The 23,784-nt window shown below is 41.5% G+C and overlaps 1 protein-coding gene across 1 annotated transcript; it reads left to right on the top strand.

Annotated features, from left to right (window-relative positions):
• On the top strand, positions 1-23,451 carry LOC139474370 (protein F37C4.5-like). The gene is made up of 9 exons (XM_071257356.1): positions 1-389; positions 4,240-4,459; positions 5,791-5,990; positions 8,154-8,283; positions 10,928-11,082; positions 13,422-13,560; positions 20,828-21,067; positions 21,838-22,071; positions 23,250-23,451. Exons 1-9 carry the CDS (start codon positions 202-204, stop codon positions 23,442-23,444), a joined length of 1,701 nt encoding a protein of 566 aa, XP_071113457.1. The 5' UTR covers positions 1-201; the 3' UTR covers positions 23,445-23,451.
• The last annotated feature ends 333 nt before the right edge of the window (positions 23,452-23,784 follow it).

Below are 23,784 nucleotides of genomic sequence, written 5' to 3'. Positions count from 1 at the left end.
CTCGCATATTTCCGTAACTGAGAAGGCGTTTCTCGATCAAGACGCAATGCGGAAGTACACAGCCAGCTTTGATGTACGTAAACAACAACACATTGCCGCGAGTCAGTGAATCAAAATAACTCATGCGAATTTGCATTTCATAGATGAAACATTTTACGGGTTTACATTAACACGGTAGCTTATACGTTTCTGTGAACGACGATGGCAGACGAAAAGAGTGAAAAGATCGGGCAGAACGAATTCCTTTCCCCAGAATGTCCGGTAGAAAAGGTGACTGTGTATTCCGACAGAGCGGAGGTGTGCCGTCAGATCCACACCACCGTCGTCAAAGGTGTCAATGAAATTGTCCTCAAACAACTGCCGGCGAGCATCGACTCCGATTCTATCAGGTGAGATTCCCACAATGTAGAGTTGCCGTTCTAACTTTCTACAATAATCAAAGTATGTGTGACAATTAGGGCTGGAACGGGTAACTCGGGTCGGGTGGGTCCTGAGTAAGACCCGGGTACCCACAGGACTACCCGGACCCGTGGTTAGTCACGTACGTGATATATTGTTTAATGAAAAAAAATCACAAAAGCTCAGTGGTTACACTACAAGTAGCTAATGTTCGCATTTCTTTCTGACGATGCACACATTCCTTTCGACTTGATAAAGCTTCAGTCAACTTCAGTGAACGCATGAGATGATTGTCTGATACATGTACCGTATTTGACGTAATAAGCGCCCCGCTCTAATAAGCACCCATGGCGACATTTGCTAAGATATTGGCTAGTGAACAATCCCAATTAGCACCCTTCCGATTGATCAATGTACACAGGACATTTATTTGCGTATAATACGCACTTGTGTGTTATATGCACCCTTAATTATGGGCAATTAAATTCTGGAAAAATATATCTGTCATACACAAACATTTCAGGCTGTCAGCATAAACCACAAAATTTATCTTTCAACTCTGTTGTTTTTTTCCCCCCAGCACAGGAACTCGACGACAGCGTGTATAGCATAATATATTTGTAAAGAAAAAAATCACACACCCTTAATTTCATTATATATAGACATGTATATCGGGGTGTGATTTTTTTCTATATGAATACATTTTGCTATGCACGCTTTCATCGAGTTCCTGTGATTTCAAGTTATGTTGGCAATAGTGAGATTAAAATACAGCACCATTCTTTCTTTAACTGAGATCGCAAACCCACTTAAAACTTAAATTTAAACTGTATCAATGCCACTTCACTTAATATCTTTGCTAGGTCCGTAAAGATCCGGGGTAGAATTGGTCTTCAGCAACCCGTGCTTGTTGTAAGAGGCGAGGGATCAGGTGGCCAGGCTCAATGACATTGGTTAATGCATGTCATCGTATCCCAATTGCGTGGATCGATGCTGTTCATGTCAATCACTGGATTGTCTGGTCCAAACTCCATTATTTACAGACCGCCGTATAGCTGGAATATTGCCGAGTGCACCTTTAAACAATAAATAAACAAACAATATCTTCACTAACACCAAAAGTCAGCATTTAATTTTGTCATGGTAGAATGGAGATACCATATTCACAGTATTAAACACCCTACTCCAAGAAGTGTCCCCAGAGCAACTTCTGGACCAATCTGTCAGTAATATTTATATGTGCCCCAAACTAAGAGAGAAAATCATACATGACAGTCCTTATTTTTTTAAATATAAATTACGGATGTTATCCAGAAACAGCAGCTGGAAGTGGCATGTTATTGCCTAGAAAATGTTATGTAAAAGGTTTTAAGTTACCTTCTGAATTGAATTTAGAACCAAACAAGGTCAGGAGTGTGACTGATTCACTGACACACTGTGTGCGACTTAAGCCCAACTCAAGAAAAAATATTTTCGGTCTCGTAATTAAAGGAGAAGGAGCTGGAGATTCAGATTGCTGACTTGAAGAAGGAGAAGGATCACCTTGTAGCAAAGCAGAATGTTATGACCAAGCAGTGGAAACTGCTGGAAAACTTTGGAAACACTGTGTCCAAATCCACAAAGGTAAAGAGTCTCCGTCAGGCGTGGTAACAACGTTGGGCCAATGTATCAAATCGGACCGCGACATTGCCAACCATTAATAGGCCAACGTCTGAATGCTATCTGGGTACCAGCCCGAACATATGGCTCTTAACATCATTTTCAGTAGATCTTAATGTTATTTTATGGACTATTAATAGCTAAGCTTAATTACGAGACCGAAGATCTACTGAAAATGATGTTAAGAGCCATATGTTCGGGCTGGTACCCAGATAGCATTCAGACGTTGGCCTATTAATGGTTGGCAATGTCGCGGTCCGATTTGATACATTGGCCCAACGTTGTTACCACGCCTGGTAGCATTTCGCAAATTATTTGCAAGGGACGCTACTCTTAATTGACAGCTTCCCATAGAGGGCGCTGTGGTTTGTTTTTTTGCACCTCTCTTGGAGCAGACGATGCGGCACAAGCACAATTTTGATCATCGGAGTACGGTTTTCCTCGAATATATAGAGGTAGGTGTTTAATTAATGTCTTATTAACATGTATAAGTTATTATAATGTTCAAACAGTACCCGAGAAAAAAGAACTATTGATCATTCAGTAATATCTAGATTCCATGATACATTTGTATCATTGCCTTTTTCAGTTACTAAGGCACAAGGAGACACCATGGATACAGTTGAAGAGCATCCCTGTGATCAGTTCTGCTGACTTCGTTTGAGGACTTTAAGGGCCACTCAGCCAGAGTTCTGAATTGTCATTTAACAAATAAATAAAGGTCACCTCAACCAGAATTCTATTGTCATTTTGTTGCTGTCAGCGTATTCAGCGTTAGAAATTGGTACTCGCCCTGTAGTCCTTTCTAAACTCCTCAATGGTTAAGGTATCATAAGGACGAGTAGAAATTTGCCATTTTGAAGGGTTTTGCTATCATGATAAGGACTAGTGGACTAAAAATGTAAGTTTCTTCTGCTGATATTTGTAATGGATCCTAGGACTGTTCTGCTTGTCTCAGTCTTGCGCTCAATTGCAATGCTGAATTTATGGAGTAAGGCCAAGAACATTTAAATGTTTCAATTTGTGCAGGGTTTATTGTCTGATGGTTTTGTAATTTGCAAACTTACGGGAAGATTAAATATCTTTAAAATATTTTGAAACATTTGTCAAAATTTGCACATAGCCTTCAAAATTGTTTTGGAAAATAAATATTATATTACCGAATTGTAAATGTAATTGAAAACATTTTGATTTTTTTCTTGGCCATATTTCAAACTTTGCCGAGGTACCCTGCCAAAAGAGGACGCATTTCATTGACTTGCTCTTTCATGGATACAGTTCAGAGTCATTTCAGCATGCAGAATGTATTGCTTGCTACCTGATGTCTTAACTAGCTTGTACAAACATTTCAGTCTGCCTTGAGGAATAAAACAGACGTTACTCTAACATGGGCAAACGTTGGCTATCAACGTTGATCCAATGATGGTCCAATGATGTTTAGACAACGTCGGCCCAATGTTGGGCCGCCGGTTGAAATAATGTTGCCCAACATAAGTGATAACGTTGGCCCAATGTCTGAGTGCTATCGGGGGCACGGGTTGCCCAGTCGTCTAAGGCGCGGCGACTCGCTGTGCAGGCTTGCGTCCCTTGGGCATGCCGGAAACCTATGATTGTGGGTTCGAATCTCGGTTCGCCACTATTATGTTTCTAGGTTTGTCAGCACCATACCCGTGCTCGTGGGTTTCACCGAAGTGGTTAACGTCTGAGACCTGCATCACTTCGGGCTTTCCTCCCACATTAAGCTGACACGCCGTGATATAACTGGAATAATGTTAAAAGCAGCGTTAAACCCAACTCACTCACTCTGAGTGCTATCTGGGTAGACTCAAGGGTGTTAAGCACAAACTGCACTTGGTACAGTATGTCCCATATGTATATATGAAGATCCAGTCTCCAGGCCAGGGCCCACTTGCACAAAGTGATCTTAGCACTAGGATGATCTTAACTCCATACTCTAACAATGCTTACAATAGTCTTCGCGCTAAGATCGTTTTGTGCAAGTGGGCCCAGTTCTAGAGATATAAGGTTTCGAAATGAAAGCCTAAACATAACGGTTGAATAAGGGTTAGACTTCTACAAGTACTGGCCGTTTACATAGGCTGGGTCTAAACTAAAATTAACAAGGGTCCAGGGTGCTAGGAAAGGAAACATGGTATTTGATTTCAAGTGTCTGTGCTGTAGGGTCGAGGGAACAGGACAGGCAACAATAGCTGAGGTGACATTCCAGAGGAAGCATACCACGCCAGACGAGGCCGACATATCCAGCAAGGAGAAAGAGCTGGAGATTCAGATTGCTGACTTGAAGAAGGAGAAGGATCACCTTGTAGCAAAGCAAAATGTTATGACCCAGCAGTGGAAACTGCTGGAAAACTTTGGAAACACTGTGTCCAAATCCACAAAGGTAAAGAGTCTCTGTCAGAAGTTCTTTTCAACCATAAATTTGTACAAAAATGCAATCTCATTAAAATCAGATCTTACTTCTCACTACCGCTAAACAAAGATCTGAGGACATCCCATTACGGGTCACGTCAGGCCGACCTTGCGAGAACTTTGACCGACCAATGGAATGACCAATCAGAAGGCTGCTTTCTCGTGCTTTACCGCACTAATTTCAAATTGACGACTACGCTTCGAAACATATTTTGACAAATTCTCGATTACAAATTTGAAACCTAAACAAAAGAACATTCTGGAATGGCTAATAGATGGTCTAGATTGTATGGATTCAGTCGTTAAACCCGTAACTATCGTTCCGAATACCCCGTGTTAAAGTTTTCGAGGTTGTATGATTAGAAATCCCATACCGACTGTCACTTTCATGATCTGGTAAGCGACGCTCTGATTGGTCGGATGAAAGGTCGTTCCGTCGTGACCCCTAATGGGATGTCTTCAGATCTTTGTTTAGCGGTAGCGAGAACTAGGGTTTGATTTTAATTAAATTGTACAAAAATGTTGCCGAGTGCATGTTTCACGTCAGTGATAATACAATTTTAATTCTGGTAATGACACTCTCACAACAAACACAGGCACACAATTTGAATCTGTCATTATTTTGGGTATGCAGTAGCACAGACCTTGTAGGTGCTGTATGTCATTCACATGATGTCACACAACAATGGACTTCTCAATCTGCCAAGAATGAGGCAATCTTTATTAGGCCCTTCATGGATCTGAATCCGACATACCATAGTTCCTCCAATTAGTGCCCCGACCCTTATTCTTTGAACAAACTTCAAAACCGGTCGCGTAATAAATGCTCCACGGGTAAGAAAACCTGCACTTATTATTTCGAGTACAGTGTTGCATAATCTAGTGTCTCTAATAAACTAACATACGATAGAATTTTTTGTTCTTGAAACAGAATTTATTTCAAGTAGAACATGTAGAAGTGATTTATATCACTATCTACATGATATATAGAAGGGGCGGTCGGGTAGCCTAGTGGTTAAGCGTTCGCTCGTCACGCCGAAGACCTGGGTTCGATTCCCGACATGGGTACAATGTGTGAAGCCCATTTCTGGTGTCCCCCGCCGTGATATTGCTTGAATATTGCTAAAAGCGGCAAAAAAACAGACTCACTCACTCACTGATATATAGAAGTGAACTTACATGGCTCTTGTTACAGACGCGGAGGTTATTGTGGTGTACGCTGTGTTTTACCTGGAACTTATTGGAGGCTTGCGCTTATTAAATACTTGACACTTATTAGATGTACCGTATTCTGTATTCCAGAACAAGAGCACCAACTTGGACACAGCCTACTTCAAGGGCGTGACAGACTTCCTGCAGCTGTACAAGGATGAGGGAGGCAAACTGGAGACCACAAGGCTGGAGCTGGCTGAACAAATAGCCAAGCTGGATGAGAAGATTAACGCTGCCACCAGCAACCTCTCGGGACTGAGAGCTAACAGACGTCATCAAACAGAGTCCAGGTATGTTGGATTACGGGATGTCATCTCTGCAGGTTTTCCTATGTTGTGTGAATGCAATAAGGTCTTACAAGGAGTTTAAAACAAGCCACTCATCCAACCATAGCACAGCACACATCCCCAGGCCACGAACGGGATCCGTTTAAGGTTGCAAAATATTTATATATCTCACTTCACAACTGTAATATGGGGGTCTTTTCAGAATTCAGTTCATTTTACTTTTTTTCAGCATGTCACATGTATTGATAAGTTACATAAAATACACAATGAAAATAAGTTTTTGACGCAAACATTATCAGGAACCTCTGGAGTTACGAAGGTCGCTATTATGCTTGTGATCACAGCAATATTGTTCAAATATATGCTTAGAGACTTAAATTGCATGTCATTTTCAAAATGTAATTTCCACAAATCTCTTAGGCAATCTGCAAATATCAGTACATGTTATATTTTGCTAGTGACAAATTATATTTTGAGTTTGACATTTATGTTCTGTTATGGCTGCCAGTAGTGTCATAGATGGAAAGGTTTGGCAATTTTACTGACATTTGGTGTGGACTTGAGGTCGAATTAATCCCTGGAGGAACATGTCATTTTGGACTTCTGGTTTGCCAGTTATTTATGTGTCGGGGTGTAATTCACTGAACATGCAGTGATGATGCTGGTTGGGTAGAGATTTCTGATACTTCCTGTACTTATCTTTCTTTAACCTATGGCCTTGCTGATCTACTAGAGTAGTCCAGAAACATTCAGGTTAGCTACAGCACCTAGACTAAGTGGCTCTATTATTGAGTTTCCTTGTTTTCCTGTTATGATATCTTTATGATTTATCAGTAAATATTGTAGACAACTTCAGGGGACACGGGTGGCCCAGTCGTCTAAGGCACCGCGATTCGCTGTGTGGAGTTGCGTCCCTTGGGCACGCCAGAAACCTATGATTGTGGGTTTGAATCCTAGTTAGCCCCAATTATGTTTCTAGGTTTGTCAGCACCATACACGTGCTCGTGGGTTTCACCGAAGTGGTAAACGTCTGAGACCTGCATCACTTCGGGCTTTCCCCCACATTAAGCTGACACGCCGTGATATAACTGGAATAATGTGAAAAGCGGCGTTCAACCTAACTCACTCACTCACTGTAGACAACTTCAGGTAAATTGTCCTACTTTGTGGCTGTGATTGTTCAATCTCCACACCCAGCTCACTAACCCTTGGAGGTGATTTTGCAGCTTTGATCAGGTGAGCTGTATTGTGCTGCCAGCCCAAGGATTTAACTTTGAAGTGAAATACAAGCTTCTTTGAGTGATATGCAGTATACCAACAATATCATGAGACAACTCTCGATTACAAATTTGAAACCTAAACAAAAGAATATTCTGGAATGGCTAATAGATGGTCTAGATTGTATGGATTCAGTTGTTAAACCCTTGGAGGTGATTTTGCAGCTTTGGTCAGGTGAGCTGTATTGTGCTGCCAGCCCAAGGATTTAACTTTGAAGTGAAATACAAGCTTCTTTGAGTGATATGCAGTATACCAACAATATCATGAGACACCAGAAATGGGCTTCCCACACTGTACACACCATCTTCCCGAGGCAAGGGAGTTAACTGACTATAACAGTCCAGTTTCCACCCTTGCCGAACTAGGCTGGTATTATGGAATTAGATTTTGGCTGGACTAACGAGTCTATGCATAGTCCAATCAAAATCGCGCAATCCGGTTCGTAAACTGAAATGCAGATTTCGGTCGATTGCAGGGTTTGCAAAGCATGTGCACCACCAACTCGTTGTCAGCAGATATTTTCCAAATCTTTTCATGTTTTTAATCAATGTGCTCACGTGATTTGATGAACCTAGCGATGTAAGACCCGTTTTATCACATTATAGACCTTGAATATCGATCAGATCGTCTTGACTGTGAGCCGCTATTTTCTTTGAAGCAAAAGCAAGTGATACGAGGGGTGGAATCTGATCGGTCCATAGGAGAGGCATAGAAGAGACATAACTCGTAATATCCACTAGTGGCGCTTCGATCGAGCCCAGGAATACCAGCCTAGTCCAGCAAGGGTGGAAACTGGACTTTTAATGTCAGTTAACTCTCTTGCCTCAGGAAGATATGTACACACCCGTGTCAAGCTTCTGTGGTTATTGTTGGGTAATTGTGTTCCAGAGAATGCACCATCGTGTTGGAGAGTGAAGGAGAACACAAGGTGTCCCTGCTGGTGTCCTATGTGGTGCTACAGGCCTTCTGGACACCCAGCTACGACCTGCGCATGTTCACTGCCGAAGGCGTGCTGAAGGTAAGCTGACTATTTAGTTGTTGTGCTTACTTGTTTAGTTGTAGTTAAATTTTGTGAATGAGTGGGATTCGATTTGGTAATAATGCTCATTTTTGTTTTCATAAAGGAATGGACAATTTATTATACCCCCGACCAATTATATACCAAGGAATTCTATCCATCCTTCCTTCCCTCCGTCCGTCCTTCTGAGGAATTTTTGGTGTGACCTATAACTTGAATACTACTGCATAGATTCTTTTCAAACTTGGTGAACACTTTTTATGACGTTAGGAGTGCAGTCAAATATTTGGATTTTCTGAAAAAATACAGCTGATTATTGCTCTCTTTTTTTTCATTTCAATCTTTTTTTTCTTCTTATTTTTCCTTTACATTCTTATTTTGCATGCAGATCATTTTCACAATTACACGAAAAGCATGTGATATGTTGACCAGAACTTAGTAGTAGTCTGACATTTTAAGTTGAATATTTGAGTTGAGTCCTTAACAAACATAACGATTATATTTACAGGGTCATTATTTTCTTTCCGGGAAAGCAAGAAATATTTTCTCCTTGTTAAGAATGATTTTCAATTCTGCTTTCTCAAGAAGCCAACTTTCAAAGTATGTGGGCGATTTTTTTTCTACAGTCCCCAAACACGTTGTATAGTTTGTGATTGTTATTTACAAAAGTCTCATGTTTCATTGTAGACATTACCCTTTATTTTTTAACAGATTTTTAGTAGGTAGGATGTTGTGTAAGAGTTTGTATTGACACCACTGCAGTGGAGTGTACCCTGTACAACTAAATCAAATCATGATGTATTTTTTCCATTTTTCACAAGGGATATGTTTCTGCAGTTCATGCTCCCTTTTTCTAATATGTTGATTTTTGTGGCAGTGTTTCTCAATTAATGTTGTGTAGAAATAACATGATGCCTGATCTTTTAGTAGATGAAGTAATTTGGGTGGGAGAGGAGGAGAGTTCAATCTTCTGTCAATCTTAAGTCAATACGTTGACACAGAGCTTATTTAGTTATTATTCCTAAGAATTCGAAAAATAGGTTTTGACATCATAAATCTCTTTAAATCTCGGAAAGGTCAGAAAATGGGCATTTTTGTCTGTTAAATTGTTCATAACCCTGACCCACTTCCTGTCCCCTCTTTCATCAAATATACTTTCCTCAGCTCAAATCAGAATGTCTGTATTGTGTATTGGAAGAATACCTTCAGTTCAAACCTAGGTAGCTAAAATAAGATCATGATAAGATGTTTCTTATATTTGGTAGAATATTTGGTTTCAAATGAATACAATTTAGTTCTATTATATTAAACAATTTTAACTTTGGTATGTTTTTTTCAAAAATCGCACACCATTTTCATCATTTCTTGTGATATAATATTTTAATGGACAACTTTTTAGCTGGAATTAATTATTTGATTTTTTTTACTTTGAATCCTCAATCTTTTGTGCAACAAATAACTTCTTTCCTTTTCATATTAGAGGTTTCTTTTTACTTCAACATTTGTTCAACATATAACTTGAAAATTACTTCATGGACTCTTTTCCAATAGGGGGTTCAGTTTCTATACCAATAGGAGAGGTGCAGTGCAAAGTTTGAATTTGATAAGTGGATTTTCTGAGAAAAGGTTGTTGTTTTTTTATGTCGAGTGTACTGTATCCGGCAAAGCTTGCCAATGATGCACCAGTGCATTTTTGCATCATGCCATTACTATGTTATATTATTGTGGTTTTTAAAAGAAACCAGGTCACACGTTGTGGTTTTATTATATTTCCAATATCAAAATTGTTCTTCAGCTGATTTTCGGAGTCGATGTCAGGGGTATTAGTATTTTGTTTCTGGAACATTTTAACGGCAATTTGTGCAATGTATTCTCAAAAAAAGAAACGAAATGGTTAGATTTGATTATTTTTAGATACTATTTGCATGTCATGGAGAACTTAACAATCTCACATGCAATACAAATGAAGTGTCACCAAAATCATCATCTTCAAGATGAAGACAGTTGTTTTAAACTACTGTAACCTGATAAGTCAGTCTCTCTCTCTCTCTCTCTCTCTCTCTCTCTCTCTCTCTCTCACACACTCACACTCTCACACTCACACTCACACTCTCACACTCACACAAACACACACACTCACACACACACTTGCAAATCACTTTACAAGTTCTGTAATCTGCCTCACCTCAAAAGAACTCAATAATAGCATGCGATCTCAAGATCTCCCCACTCCAAATATTCCTACATAAAGTCTACATTGTGTGTGGACGTTTTTGTGCATACACTAATCATGCTAATGTACTGAAAATAATATATGACACTAATGTTTGTCATATTTTAGGATGACCCTCCATAAGTCTTTGTACATTTTTGTGACTCTCCCTGATAAGACAAAATGCAAAAGCACTTTACATTTTAATATAAATGTAAAGTGCTTTTGCATTTTGGATGCTGAAGACCTATTCTACCCATCATCTTTGCAGGTTGTCATGGTAACAGATGACTTCACAGTATTCTGCAAAGCATTGTGACGCAATTCATTGATCTCACCCGAACGATATGTCCTGTGGAAGCTCACTTGGGTATCATTATAGAATGAAGATATGATACACGAGATATTTGAGAAATACAACTTCTTTTCCAGATCATGTACTATGGGCAGATAACTCAGATAACTGGTGAGGATTGGACGGATGCTAAATTGTTCCTATCGACTGCCAGTCCCAGTGTCGGAGGCTCGGTACCGCAGTTGGGCACCGCTGTTCTCAGCATCCAGAGATCGTTCAACTATCGCAGCAGGTACATCACAGTTTCTAATGCCACCTACATTGTGGTGGCACGTGGTCCTGTGCACAGCGCACAGATCACAAATCAGGTGAAGTTAGGCAATGTTGGTCTGGAGGGTAGTTGGATGGGTGACCATGTTAAGCAGCTTGACTCATGAGAGTTTCTAGGGCTTCAGTCCTGCCCCACACAGAAGCACATGTACCATCTTTCGGTATGCTGCTGCCGGGGATCGAACCCTTGAGAAGGTCTAGACAGAGGCGATCTAACAAATAGTATGGATGGCTGGTGTAGTTTACTCTGCTCTCCTAGGATATTTCACCCTTGCGTACCATCATTACTCCAGACATGAAGTCCTATGAAGCTGAAATTTTGTTTGTGGCTAAGATTAAAAATGTTTCTGTTCTAAAAGTTCCACAGGATGATCTCAAGCCTTTGTCTTTATGTAGGGTCCTGAGCAATCACTTGGTGATATTAATACAGGGCGCTTAAGGAAGTAACGTATTACTATCTTTCCATTTTGTTTTCTGACACATTTTCTTCCAAATTCTGCGGTTGTTTTACTTATAAAGTTGAATTTTGAGTAACCAGTCTTCAGACTTTAAAACCTTCTTAGCTATCCATTTAAGTTGTGATATTGCAGAAATCATTCCCACCTGATGCCGGCTAACCAAGAATTGACCGGCTAACTAAGATCTCACTAGACATGCTGAGATCTCACTGTACTTTGGCTTACTATCTCACAAGACTGGACAACCAAGATCTCACTAGACCCAGGGGTAACAAAGATTTCATTGGAGCCTGGGTAACTAAGACCTCACTAGACTCTTGCTTACCACGATCTCACTAGACCCAGGTGTAACTAAGATCTCACTAGACCCAGGGGTAACTAAGATCTCACTAGACCCAGGGGTAACTAAGATCTCACTAGACCCAGGGGTAACAAAGATCTCACTAGACCCAGGGGTAACAAAAATTTCATTGGAGCCTGGGTAACTAAGATCTCACTAGACCCAGGGGTAACTAAGATCTCACTAGACCCAGGGGTAACTAAGATCTCATTAGACCCAGGGGTAACAAAGATTTCATTGGAGCCTGGGTAACTAAGACCTCACTAGACTCTGGCTTACCAAGATCTCACTAGACCCAGGAGTAACTAAGATCTCACTAGACCCAGGAGTAACTAAGATCTCACTAGACCCAGGAGTAACTAAGATCTCACTAGACCCAGGGGTAACTAAGACCTCACTAGACCCAGGAGTAACTAAGACCTCACTACGTATACACTCGGGCTAACCAAGATCTCACTAGACCCAGGGGTAACTAAGACCTCACTAGACCCAGGAGTAACTAAGACCTCACTAGACTCGGGCTAACCAAGATCTCACTAGACCCAGGGGTAACTAAGATCTCACTAGACCCAGGGGTAACTAAGACCTCACTAGACCCAGGAGTAACTAAGATCTCACTAGACCCAGGGGTAACTAAGACCTCACTAGACCCAGGAGTAACTAAGACCTCACTACGTATACACTCGGGCTAACCAAGATCTCACTAGACCCAGGGGTAACTAAGACCTCACTAGACCCAGGAGTAACTAAGACCTCACTAGACTCGGGCTAACCAAGATCTCACTAGACCCAGGGGTAACTAAGATCTCACTAGACCCAGGGGTAACTAAGACCTCACTAGACCCAGGAGTAACTAAGACCTCACTAGACCCAGGAGTAACTAAGACCTCACTAGACTCGGGCTAACCAAGATCTCACAAGATGCTGGCTCTCCAAGATCTCACTAGACCATGAGTAACAAAGCTCTCTCTAGACCGTGGGTAACAAAGATCTCACCAGACTTTGAGTTACTAAGATCTCTCAGGACTCTAGCTAAGATTTCACTAGACTCTGTCCAACTAAGATCTCACATGACCATGAGTAACTAAGATCTCACTAGACTCTGGGTAACTACAGATCTTACTAGACTGGGTAACTCAGATCTCACCTGTAGGTCTCTGTTATACATACTCTGATGTTTAGATTCATGCCTCGGGCCAGAGCCAATAATCACTCTCTTGGGGCTACTTCCTTGCACGATTCTTATTGTGGAGATGTGTATTCCTGTTCTGCAAGACTTAGATGTGATTCACCTCCTCAACCCATGGGTTACACTCATTCAATGGTAGGTTTATTTATTTCAGTTGTTTGATGGGCATTCATGAAGTTGGTGAGTAAATAAGAAAAGGTACAACTTTATGGATAACAACTTAACAACTAATATCGTTTTCCATGAAGTTGTACATTTTCTAATTTAGGTTTATTTCAAGTACTATAAGATTTGTTTCTTACAACCAATAACAGGTCTCTTATAAAGAAGCAAGGGGGCATTGCTTTGAAATCGGCTCCAATGATGGCCCTGTCCCTGGATGAACGGGGATTTGAAGATTACGGGTCTGAAGAACTGGCAATGTCCTCTCCAATGTCGTATGTCGAGACAAAGGTATCCAGGTGTTTTCACTTCTGTCTTGACACTGCATGTGTTGTCTCTTCTGTCTTGACACTGCATGTGTTGTCTCTTCTGTCTTGACACTGCATGTGTTGTCTCTTCTGTCTTGACACTGTATGTGTTGTCTCTTCTGTCTTGGCACTGCATGTGTTGTCTCTTCTGTCTTGACACTGCATGTGTTGTCACTGCATGTGTTGTTACTTCTGTCTTGTCACTGCATGTGTTATTACTCTGTCTTGTCACTGCATGTGTTATTACTCTGTCTTGTCACTGCATGAGTTGTCACTGCATGTGTTGTCACTACATGTGTTGTCACTTCTCTCTTCATAGTGCATGTCTTGACACTGCATGAGTTGTCACTTCTGTCTTCATAGTGCATGTCTTGACACTGCATGAGTTGTCACTGCATGTGTTGTCACTGCATGTGTTGTCACCTCTGTCTTCAAAGTGCATGTCTTGACACTGCATGTGTTGTCGCTAGATATGTTGTAAAATTTCTCTTTTCATAGTGAATGCTGTGACAACACATGCAGTGACAAGACAGAAGTAACAACACATGCAGTGACAACACATGCAGTGACAACACATGCAGTGTCAAGACATGCAGTAACAAGACAGAAGTAACAACACATGCAGTGACAACACATGCAGTGACAACACATGCAGTAACAAGACAGAAGTAACAACACATGCAGTGACAAGACATGCAGTGACAACACATGCAGTGACAACACATGCAGTGACAACACATGCAGTGACAAGACAGAGTAATAACACATGCAGTGACAAGACAGAGTAATAACACATGCAGTGACAAGACAGAAGTAACAACACATGCAGTGACAACACATGCAGTGACAAGACAGAAGTAACAACACATGCAGTGACAACACATGCAGTGACAAGACAGAAGTAACAACACATGCAGTGACAACACATGCAGTGACAACACATGCAGTGACAACACATGCAGTGACAAGACAGAGTAATAACACATGCAGTGACAAGACAGAGTAATAACACATGCAGTGACAAGACAGAAGTAACAACACATGCAGTGACAACACATGCAGTAACAACACATGCAGTAACAACACATGCAGTGACAACACATGCAGTGACAAGACAGAGTAATAACACATGCAGTGACAAGACAGAGTAATAACACATGCAGTGACAAGACAGAGTAATAACACATGCAGTGACAAGACAGAGTAATAACACATGCAGTGACAAGACAGAGTAATAACACATGCAGTGACAAGACAGAGTAATAACACATGCAGTGACAAGACAGAGTAATAACACATGCAGTGACAAGACAGAGTAATAACACATGCAGTGACAAGACAGAAGTAACAACACATGCAGTGACAACACATGCAGTAACAACACATGCAGTAACAACACATGCAGTGACAACACATGCAGTGACAACACATGCAGTGACAAGACAGAGTAATAACACATGCAGTGACAAGACAGAGTAATAACACATGCAGTGACAAGACAGAGTAATAACACATGCAGTGACAAGACAGAGTAATAACACATGCAGTGACAAGACAGAGTAATAACACATGCAGTGACAAGACAGAGTAATAACACATGCAGTGACAAGACAGAAGTAACAACACATGCAGTGACAAGACAGAGTAATAACACATGCAGTGACAAGACAGAAGTAATAACACATGCAGTGACAACACATGCAGTGACAAGACAGAAGTAACAACACATGCAGTGACAACACATGCAGTGACAAGACAGAAGTAATAACACATGCAGTGACAACACATGCAGTGACAAGACAGAAGTAACAACACATGCAGTGACAACACATGCAGTGACAAGACAGAAGTAACAACACATGCAGTGACAACACATGCAGTGACAAGACAGAAGTAACAACACATGCAGTGACAACACATGCAGTGACAAGACAGAAGTAACAACACATGCAGTGACAACACATGCAGTGACAAGACAGAAGTAACAACACATGCAGTGACAACACATGCAGTGACAAGACAGAAGTAACAACACATGCAGTGACAACACATGCAGTGACAAGACAGAAGTAACAACACATGCAATGACAAGACAGAAGTAACAACACATGCAGTGACAACACATGCAGTGACAACACATGCAGTAACAACACATGCAGTGACAAGACAGAAGTAACAACACATGCAGTGACAAGACAGAAGTAACAACACATGCAGTGACAACACATGCAGTGACAAGACAGAAGTAACAACACATGCAGTGACAACACATGCAGTGACAACACATGCAGTGACAACACATGCAGTGACAAGACAGAAGTAACAACACATGCAGTGACAACACATGCAGTGACAAGACAGAAGTAACAACACATGCAGTGACAACACATGCAGTGACAAGACAGAAGTAACAACACATGCAGTAACAAGACAGAAGTAACAACACATGCAGTGACAAGACAGAAGTAACAACACATGCAGTGACAACACATGCAGTGACAACACATGCAGTGACAACACATGCAGTGACAACACATGCAGTGACAACACATGCAGTGACAACACATGCAGTGACAACACATGCAGTGACAAGACAGAAGTAACAACACATGCAGTGACAACACATGCAGTGACAACACATGCAGTGACAACACATGCAGTGACAACACATGCAGTGACAACACATGCAGTGACAAGACAGAAGTAACAACACATGCAGTGACAACACATGCAGTGACAACACATGCAGTGACAAGACAGAAGTAACAACACATGCAGTTACAAGACAGAAGTAACAACACATGCAGTGACAACACATGCAGTGACAACACATGCAGTGACAACACATGCAGTGACAAGACAGAAGTAACAACACATGCAGTGACAAGACAGAAGTAACGACACATGCAGTGACAACACATGCAGTGACAAGACAGAAGTAACAACACATGCAGTGACAACACATGCAGTGACAACACATGCAGTGACAAGACAGAAGTAACGACACATGCAGTGACAACACATGCAGTGACAACACATGCAGTGACAACACATGCAGTGACAAGACAGAAGTAACAACACATGCAGTGACAACACATGCAGTGACAACACATGCAGTGACAAGACAGAAGTAACAACACATGCAGTGACAACACATGCAGTGACAACACATGCAGTGACAACACATGCAGTGACAACACATGCAGTGACAACACATGCAGTGACAAGACAGAAGTAACAACACATGCAGTGACAACACATGCAGTGACAACACATGCAGTGACAACACATGCAGTGACAACACATGCAGTGACAACACATGCAGTGACAAGACAGAAGTAACAACACATGCAGTGACAACACATGCAGTGACAACACATGCAGTGACAAGACAGAAGTAACAACACATGCAGTTACAAGACAGAAGTAACAACACATGCAGTGACAACACATGCAGTGACAACACATGCAGTGACAACACATGCAGTGACAAGACAGAAGTAACAACACATGCAGTGACAAGACAGAAGTAACGACACATGCAGTGACAACACATGCAGTGACAAGACAGAAGTAACAACACATGCAGTGACAACACATGCAGTGACAACACATGCAGTGACAAGACAGAAGTAACGACACATGCAGTGACAACACATGCAGTGACAACACATGCAGTGACAACACATGCAGTGACAAGACAGAAGTAACAACACATGCAGTGACAACACATGCAGTGACAACACATGCAGTGACAAGACAGAAGTAACAACACATGCAGTGACAACACATGCAGTGACAACACATGCAGTGACAACACATGCAGTGACAACACATGCAGTGACAAGACAGAAGTAACAACACATGCAGTGACAACACATGCAGTGACAACACATGCAGTGACAAGACATGCAGTGACAAGACAGAAGCAACAACACATGCAGTGACAACACATGCAGTGACAGGACAAAAGTAACAACACATGCAGTGACAACACAGAAGCAACAACACATGCAGTGACAACACATGCAGTGACAACACATGCAGTGACAACACATGCAGTGACAAGACAGAAGCAACAACACATGCAGTGACAACACATGCAGTGACAAGACAGAAGTAACAACACATGCAGTGACAACACATGCAGTGACAACACATGCAGTGACAACACATGCAGTGACAAGACAGAAGCAACAACACATGCAGTGACAACACATGCAGTGACAACACATGCAGTGACAAGACAGAAGTAACAACACATGCAGTGACAACACAGAAGTAACAACACATGCAGTGACAACACAGAAGTAACAACACATGCAGTGACAAGACAGAAGCAACAACACATGCAGTGACAACACATGCAGTGACAACACATGCAGTGACAACACAGAAGTAACAACACATGCAGTGACAAGACAGAAGCAACAACACATGCAGTGACAACACATGCAGTGACAAGACAGAAGCAACAACACATGCAGTGACAACACATGCAGTGACAAGACAGAAGCAACAACACATGCAGTGACAACACATGCAGTGACAACACATGCAGTGACAACACAGAAGTAACAACACATGCAGTAACAAAGGGGATTTTATTAATCAAAGAGCTCAAATTTGTTCAGATTGTTCCCCACTTTTAAAGTTATCAACTAGTTTCTTGTAGATGATTGTGCTCCAAATAAAAGTATTGCAGTGATTGTGGTAACTCTCAACATACATACCTGTTCCATGTTTTGGGATTGTTTACTGGGAAAGAAGCTGCAAGCGAACCTTTGTCATGCTGTCTATCCATATCTTAACTTTCAATTTCTCTTAAGTAGACTGAATGTTAAGGAGATGTCTTGCATCATAATGGGAATTCTTTGTTTCTTATACCCCCATCACACCAAACTAGTTCTCAATACGTTCGTGAAAATGTTGTCGAATGGGCTCCAACTGTGTATGAACATAGTGGAAGTAATAGCAACTATTGACAATCTTTTTACGAACTTCATGGACGGGCTCGGATGCGGAGGGTGCTCCAGAACTTTGAGTCTGCTCAAAATTTTATCCTGTCCATCCCGTTCTGCAATTAGTCGGATTGGCAATGTACTTAAAACGAGAAAGACGTAGTACGAATGGAATTGCCTTACTTCGAACGGAATTGCCGTACTTCGACCCTACTAGGGACGTGTTACGGCGTGGTGCAATAGGACATAAATTTCAGTACGTGTGCACACTGACCGGGTTGACTTTTCTTTGGAGGCAGGATGTGTACAGCTCGGAGCCCTGAACTTGAATGAAGACTGGCTACAACACGCTTCGTATCCATAGGAGTTGGGCCAGGATGGGCCAGGACGCGAATACACAGGCATTTGGGACGAGATGAGGACGTACTGCGAACTGGTTGGCCGGGTTAAGAATTAGTTAGAACTGGCTTGGACGTATTTTGAACGAGGTAGAATGAGGTTGAATTGGTTAAGAACGGGTTAAGAACGGCTACGAACGTGCTCGAACTGCTTCAAAATGTTGACAGGACGAGGTGAACGGACACTTTTACACGATCTGAACTGGATTCAAACGGACTGCAGACTGACTAAGAACGAGATAGACATATTGAGGACTGCTTATGAACGAACCAACATTATATAACAGTTTTGTGTTATGTGCATAATACATTTGCGAGGTGGGAACGGAGAGCAACCTCACTTTGATACATGGACAAACAAGCTCAAAACAGAGAAATGTCAAACAATAAAATATCTTCTGTAAAATCTCCCCCACCCCCAATTTTATTCACCCCAAAATGCATGTAATATTTTCTCATGACTGCCCCCACCTATACTATACTGAACCAATTTAAAAACTTCACAATCCTAAAATTTTAACATTTTGACCAGTTATCAGTGTGGGCCCTTATTGTGTATTTAAACGGTAATGGCCACGTATTGTCTTCAGATAACGCCCGTTTTTGTGCAGGTGAATTGATGAAAATCATGTGCACAGCACTATGTGGCAAATGGGTTGTAGTCGACAGACTGTTTATGATTTACAGACGCATCTACAGCAAACAGGTAACACCGCTGATCGCCCTCGGCCAGGTCGACCACATGTGACGTCACATGCAGAGGATCGTCAGATTGTCTTATGTCACCTCCTTACCCGATTTTTGACGGCTACATCAAATAGAAATGAACTCTTTAGGGGTAGACTGAGTGCGCAAACTGTTTGAAACTGTCTGAGAACTGCTCACCTTCAAGCACGACGGCCATACTGCGGGCCGATTCTGACTCAATTACACAGACGTCAACGTCAATTGTGGGCACAGCGACACTTACGATGGAATTGGAAGCAAGTCGTCTTCAGTGATGAACCCCGATTTAATCTACGATTTGCTGATGGTAGGGCGAGGGTGTGGAGGCGCCGTCATGAATGTTACGCCCAGTGTTGTGTACAGGAAGTTGACAGATTTCGCGGCGGAAGTGTCATGGTGTGGGGTGCTTTCTGTGGCAATGCACGTTCCAGGCTTCTTGTCATCCATGGCAACCTCAACGCTACTGCTTACCGCGACCAGGTACTGGCACCAGAACTTCTGCCTTTCATGGCAGCACATGGACCCACTTTGATCTTCCAACACGACAATGCCAGACCCCACACAGCAATTTTGACAAGGAATTTCCTTCAGAATGCAGGAGTCAACGTCATGGACTGGCCGTCAAGGACTCCCGACCTCAATCACATCGAACACGTCTGGGATGCTCTTGACAGAAGTCTGCGCACTCTCCAGAACCAACCACAGAATTTGAAAGATCTTGGCACCATTTTGCAGCAACAATGGCGTCATCTTCCCAATCGTTTGTTCACAAGCATCACAAGGTCCATGCGAAGGCGTTGTGTGACAGTTGTCAACGCACATGGTGGCCATACACGCTACTGAACTTGTGTGCCATCAGATTCTCGTGCTTGGGACTTATGATTTAAACTGTTGATGTTATTACCGAATACCGTAGGTGCTTGGAACAAATTATGGTTTACACCGTTAGTTAAAATCCTTCTTTGGACATTAATGATTAAAAATTACCTTCTCTGATACATTTGTCCGTTGTATATCATATATGGGATTACTTTTAAAAATGTGAAGTTTTTAATTTGACTCAGTATATAATAAATGACTGGCCGCTGAGTAAATTTCTGCAACTCCTCTTTTGCTGTCTAATTTATCCATGATCCCCTTTCCTTTAATCTCTCCGCGATTTCAGGTGAATGAATCGGCCACCAGTACATCCTACGAAATAGCGCGTCAGTCAACCATCCCAAGTGACAACATGCCACACAAGGTGTCTGTTGGAATATTCGATGTCAAGCCCAAGCTCGAATATATCACTCTCCCCAAGGTGGAACCCAGGGCATATCTGCAGGCCAAGGTCACCAACAACTCCATGTTTACACTGTTACCAGGGGCAACAAGTATATTCCTTGACAACAGCTTTGTTGCTAAGGTGAGGATATAAGATCTTTTAAATTTGTTGAGAGTGATTTGATATAGCAAGGTAAGTTACACAACAGAGTAAGTCACAGAGCAAAGTAAGTCACACAACAAAGTAAGTTGCACAGCAAAATACAACAAAGTAAGTCACACAACAAAGTAAGTCACAGAAGAGATTAAGTTGCACAACAGAGTAAGTCACACAACAAAGTATGTCACAGCGCAGTAAGTCACACAGCAAAGTAAGTCACACAATAAAGTAAGCTACACAACGAAGTAAGTAACGAAACAAAGTAAATAACACAACAGACTAAGTCACACAACAAAGTAAATCACAGCAAAGTAAGTAACACAACAACAAAGTAAGTCACACAAAAAAGTAAGTCACACAACAAAGTAAGTCACAGAATATGTCATACAACAAAGTAAGTCACAGAAGAGATTAAGTCGCACAACAGAGTAATTCACACAACAGAGCTAGTGACACAACAGAGTAAGTCAGACAGCAAAGTAAGTCACTCTGCAATGTTTTTTGTTTGTATGTATGTTGTCTAAAGCTGCACAGCTATAGATCACGTCAGTTTGTGAATATTCAAGTCTGGACAAGACAATCCATTGACTAACAACGTGAGCATCGATCTACTCAACTGGGATACAATGACGTGCATCAACCAAGTCAGGGACCCTAACAACATAATCACATAGGTCGCCCACAGCTAAGTAGGCCAGACAGAAAAGACAATCAGGTTCTATCCCTGTGGTAACATCTGCTTCTATTGCCAGGCTGAGATCAAGCTGGTGTCCCCGGGGGAGGAGTTCTTGTGTTCCCTGGGTGTCGATCCTGCGGTCAGGGTGATCTATAAGCCACTCAAGAAGTTCACGAGCTCCTCCGGTCTCATCAGCAAGTCCACCACCACAACCTTCGAGCAAGTGGTGGAGATCAAGAACACTCATGAGTACACCATCGATATTGTCCTGAAGCTCCAGCTGCCACGCAGTAGTGATGAGAAAATCAAGGTAAGCAATACTAAAGCAGCTCTTTGATTTTCCATGATAAATGTACTGATGAAATAAGGCATTGTATTTAGTGATTTACAGTTTTTTTTACAAAAAGCTTGCCTATCGCCTGGGTCGTTGTCTGTCATCCATCTTTCCTTCGTTTCGTCCGTCAACATCTTCTATTTTTTAAATGACCCTGAAATTCTAGGAGTATGGCCAGCCATGGCAGCATCCTACACTGACTGATACTTGCTCATGGCATTTTTAATCAAAATGTTAGGTTTCTTTTTTTCAAATCAAAAACATTTTGAAATAGTGAAATATCATTAAGAATCTAAAAGATTGACATAGCGTATTCAACGTAATAAGCGCCAAGGGCGCTCTCAAAATTAGAAATAAGGGGCTCTTTTTAGAATATAAATTTGGTGAAAGAGTTGAAAGATCTTAAATTTCATGGTTTATGAAATGATACAAAAGAAAAGTCTGTTCGTATTATACACGACAGATATATTTTTTCCAGAATTTAATTACCCGTAATTAAGGGTGAATATAACAAACGAGTGTGTATTAAACACAAATAAATAAGTCTTGTGTACATTGATCAATCAGAAGGGCGCTAATTGGGATTGTTCACTAGCCAATATATTAGCAAATATCGCCGCTTATTAAAGCAGGGTGCTTATTACATCGAATACGGTAGTGCCTCAAAACATATTATTTCTCCAAAAACCTTTGCCAATTTATGGGGGGCACGGGTGGTCCAGTCGTCTAAGGCGCCGCGATTCGCTGTGCAGAGTTGCATCCCTTGGGCACGCCAGAAACCTGTGATTGCAGGTTCGAATCCCGGTTCGCCCCAATTATGTTTCTAGGTTTGTCAGCACCATACCCATGCTCGTGGGTTTCACGGAAGTGGTAAACGTCTGAGACCTGCATCACTTCAGGCTTTCCTCCCACATTAAGCTGACTCGCGGTGATGTAACTGGAATACTGTTAAAAGTGGCGTTAAACCCAACTCACTCACTCACTTTGCCAATTTATGACGCTATTAATATTACTGGTGCTACTTCTTTTCTCTGGACTGTGAGTAAGATCAGTGGTTGGGTTCATCATGTACATACATGACTTTGTCTCTTACTTCTTTTTGTCAATGCATTTTATGTTCAGTTATTTAGCAGAAGGTTATTTTTTCTTTGCAGGTTGCGCTGTTGGAACCCTGTCTTGATATGAAACACCCAGAGAAGAATACTAACCCACACATCACCAAACAAAACCACATTGTGTGGAAGCTGAACCTTGACAAACAGGTTTCAAGGGAGATAACTCTCAAATACACTGTCGACCACCCGCAACAACTTCAGACACAGTTCACAGAAACATTTGAGATTGAATGAGCTATGACCTATATTAAACAAATTTATTCCATTAATTATAGGGATATAGAAACGGACTCCGTCCGTCTGTCACGTTTTGTTTCCGGAGCATAACTCAGAAACCGTTCAATATTTTTTCATGAAACTCAGGTCTGTCAAGTACTTGCTGAACTGTTGCCTTTTGCTATTTAGAAATTTTTGAAATTTTTATTTTGTACGTTTCCATGGCAACAAGATGGACTTCGGTTCTGTGAGGATAGGGTTCGTTTCGGAGCATAACTCATAAACCGTTCAATATGTTTTCATCAAACTGTGCAGATTTGTCAGGTACATACTGAACTGGTGCCTTTTGCTATTTGGA

Source organism: Haliotis cracherodii, unplaced genomic scaffold (genome assembly GCF_022045235.1).
Source record: "Haliotis cracherodii isolate W230 unplaced genomic scaffold, xgHalCrac1.p SCAF_3, whole genome shotgun sequence".
In the NCBI taxonomy this organism is placed as follows: domain Eukaryota; kingdom Metazoa; phylum Mollusca; class Gastropoda; order Lepetellida; family Haliotidae; genus Haliotis; species Haliotis cracherodii.
This window is presented reverse-complemented; position numbering and strand designations above follow the sequence as displayed.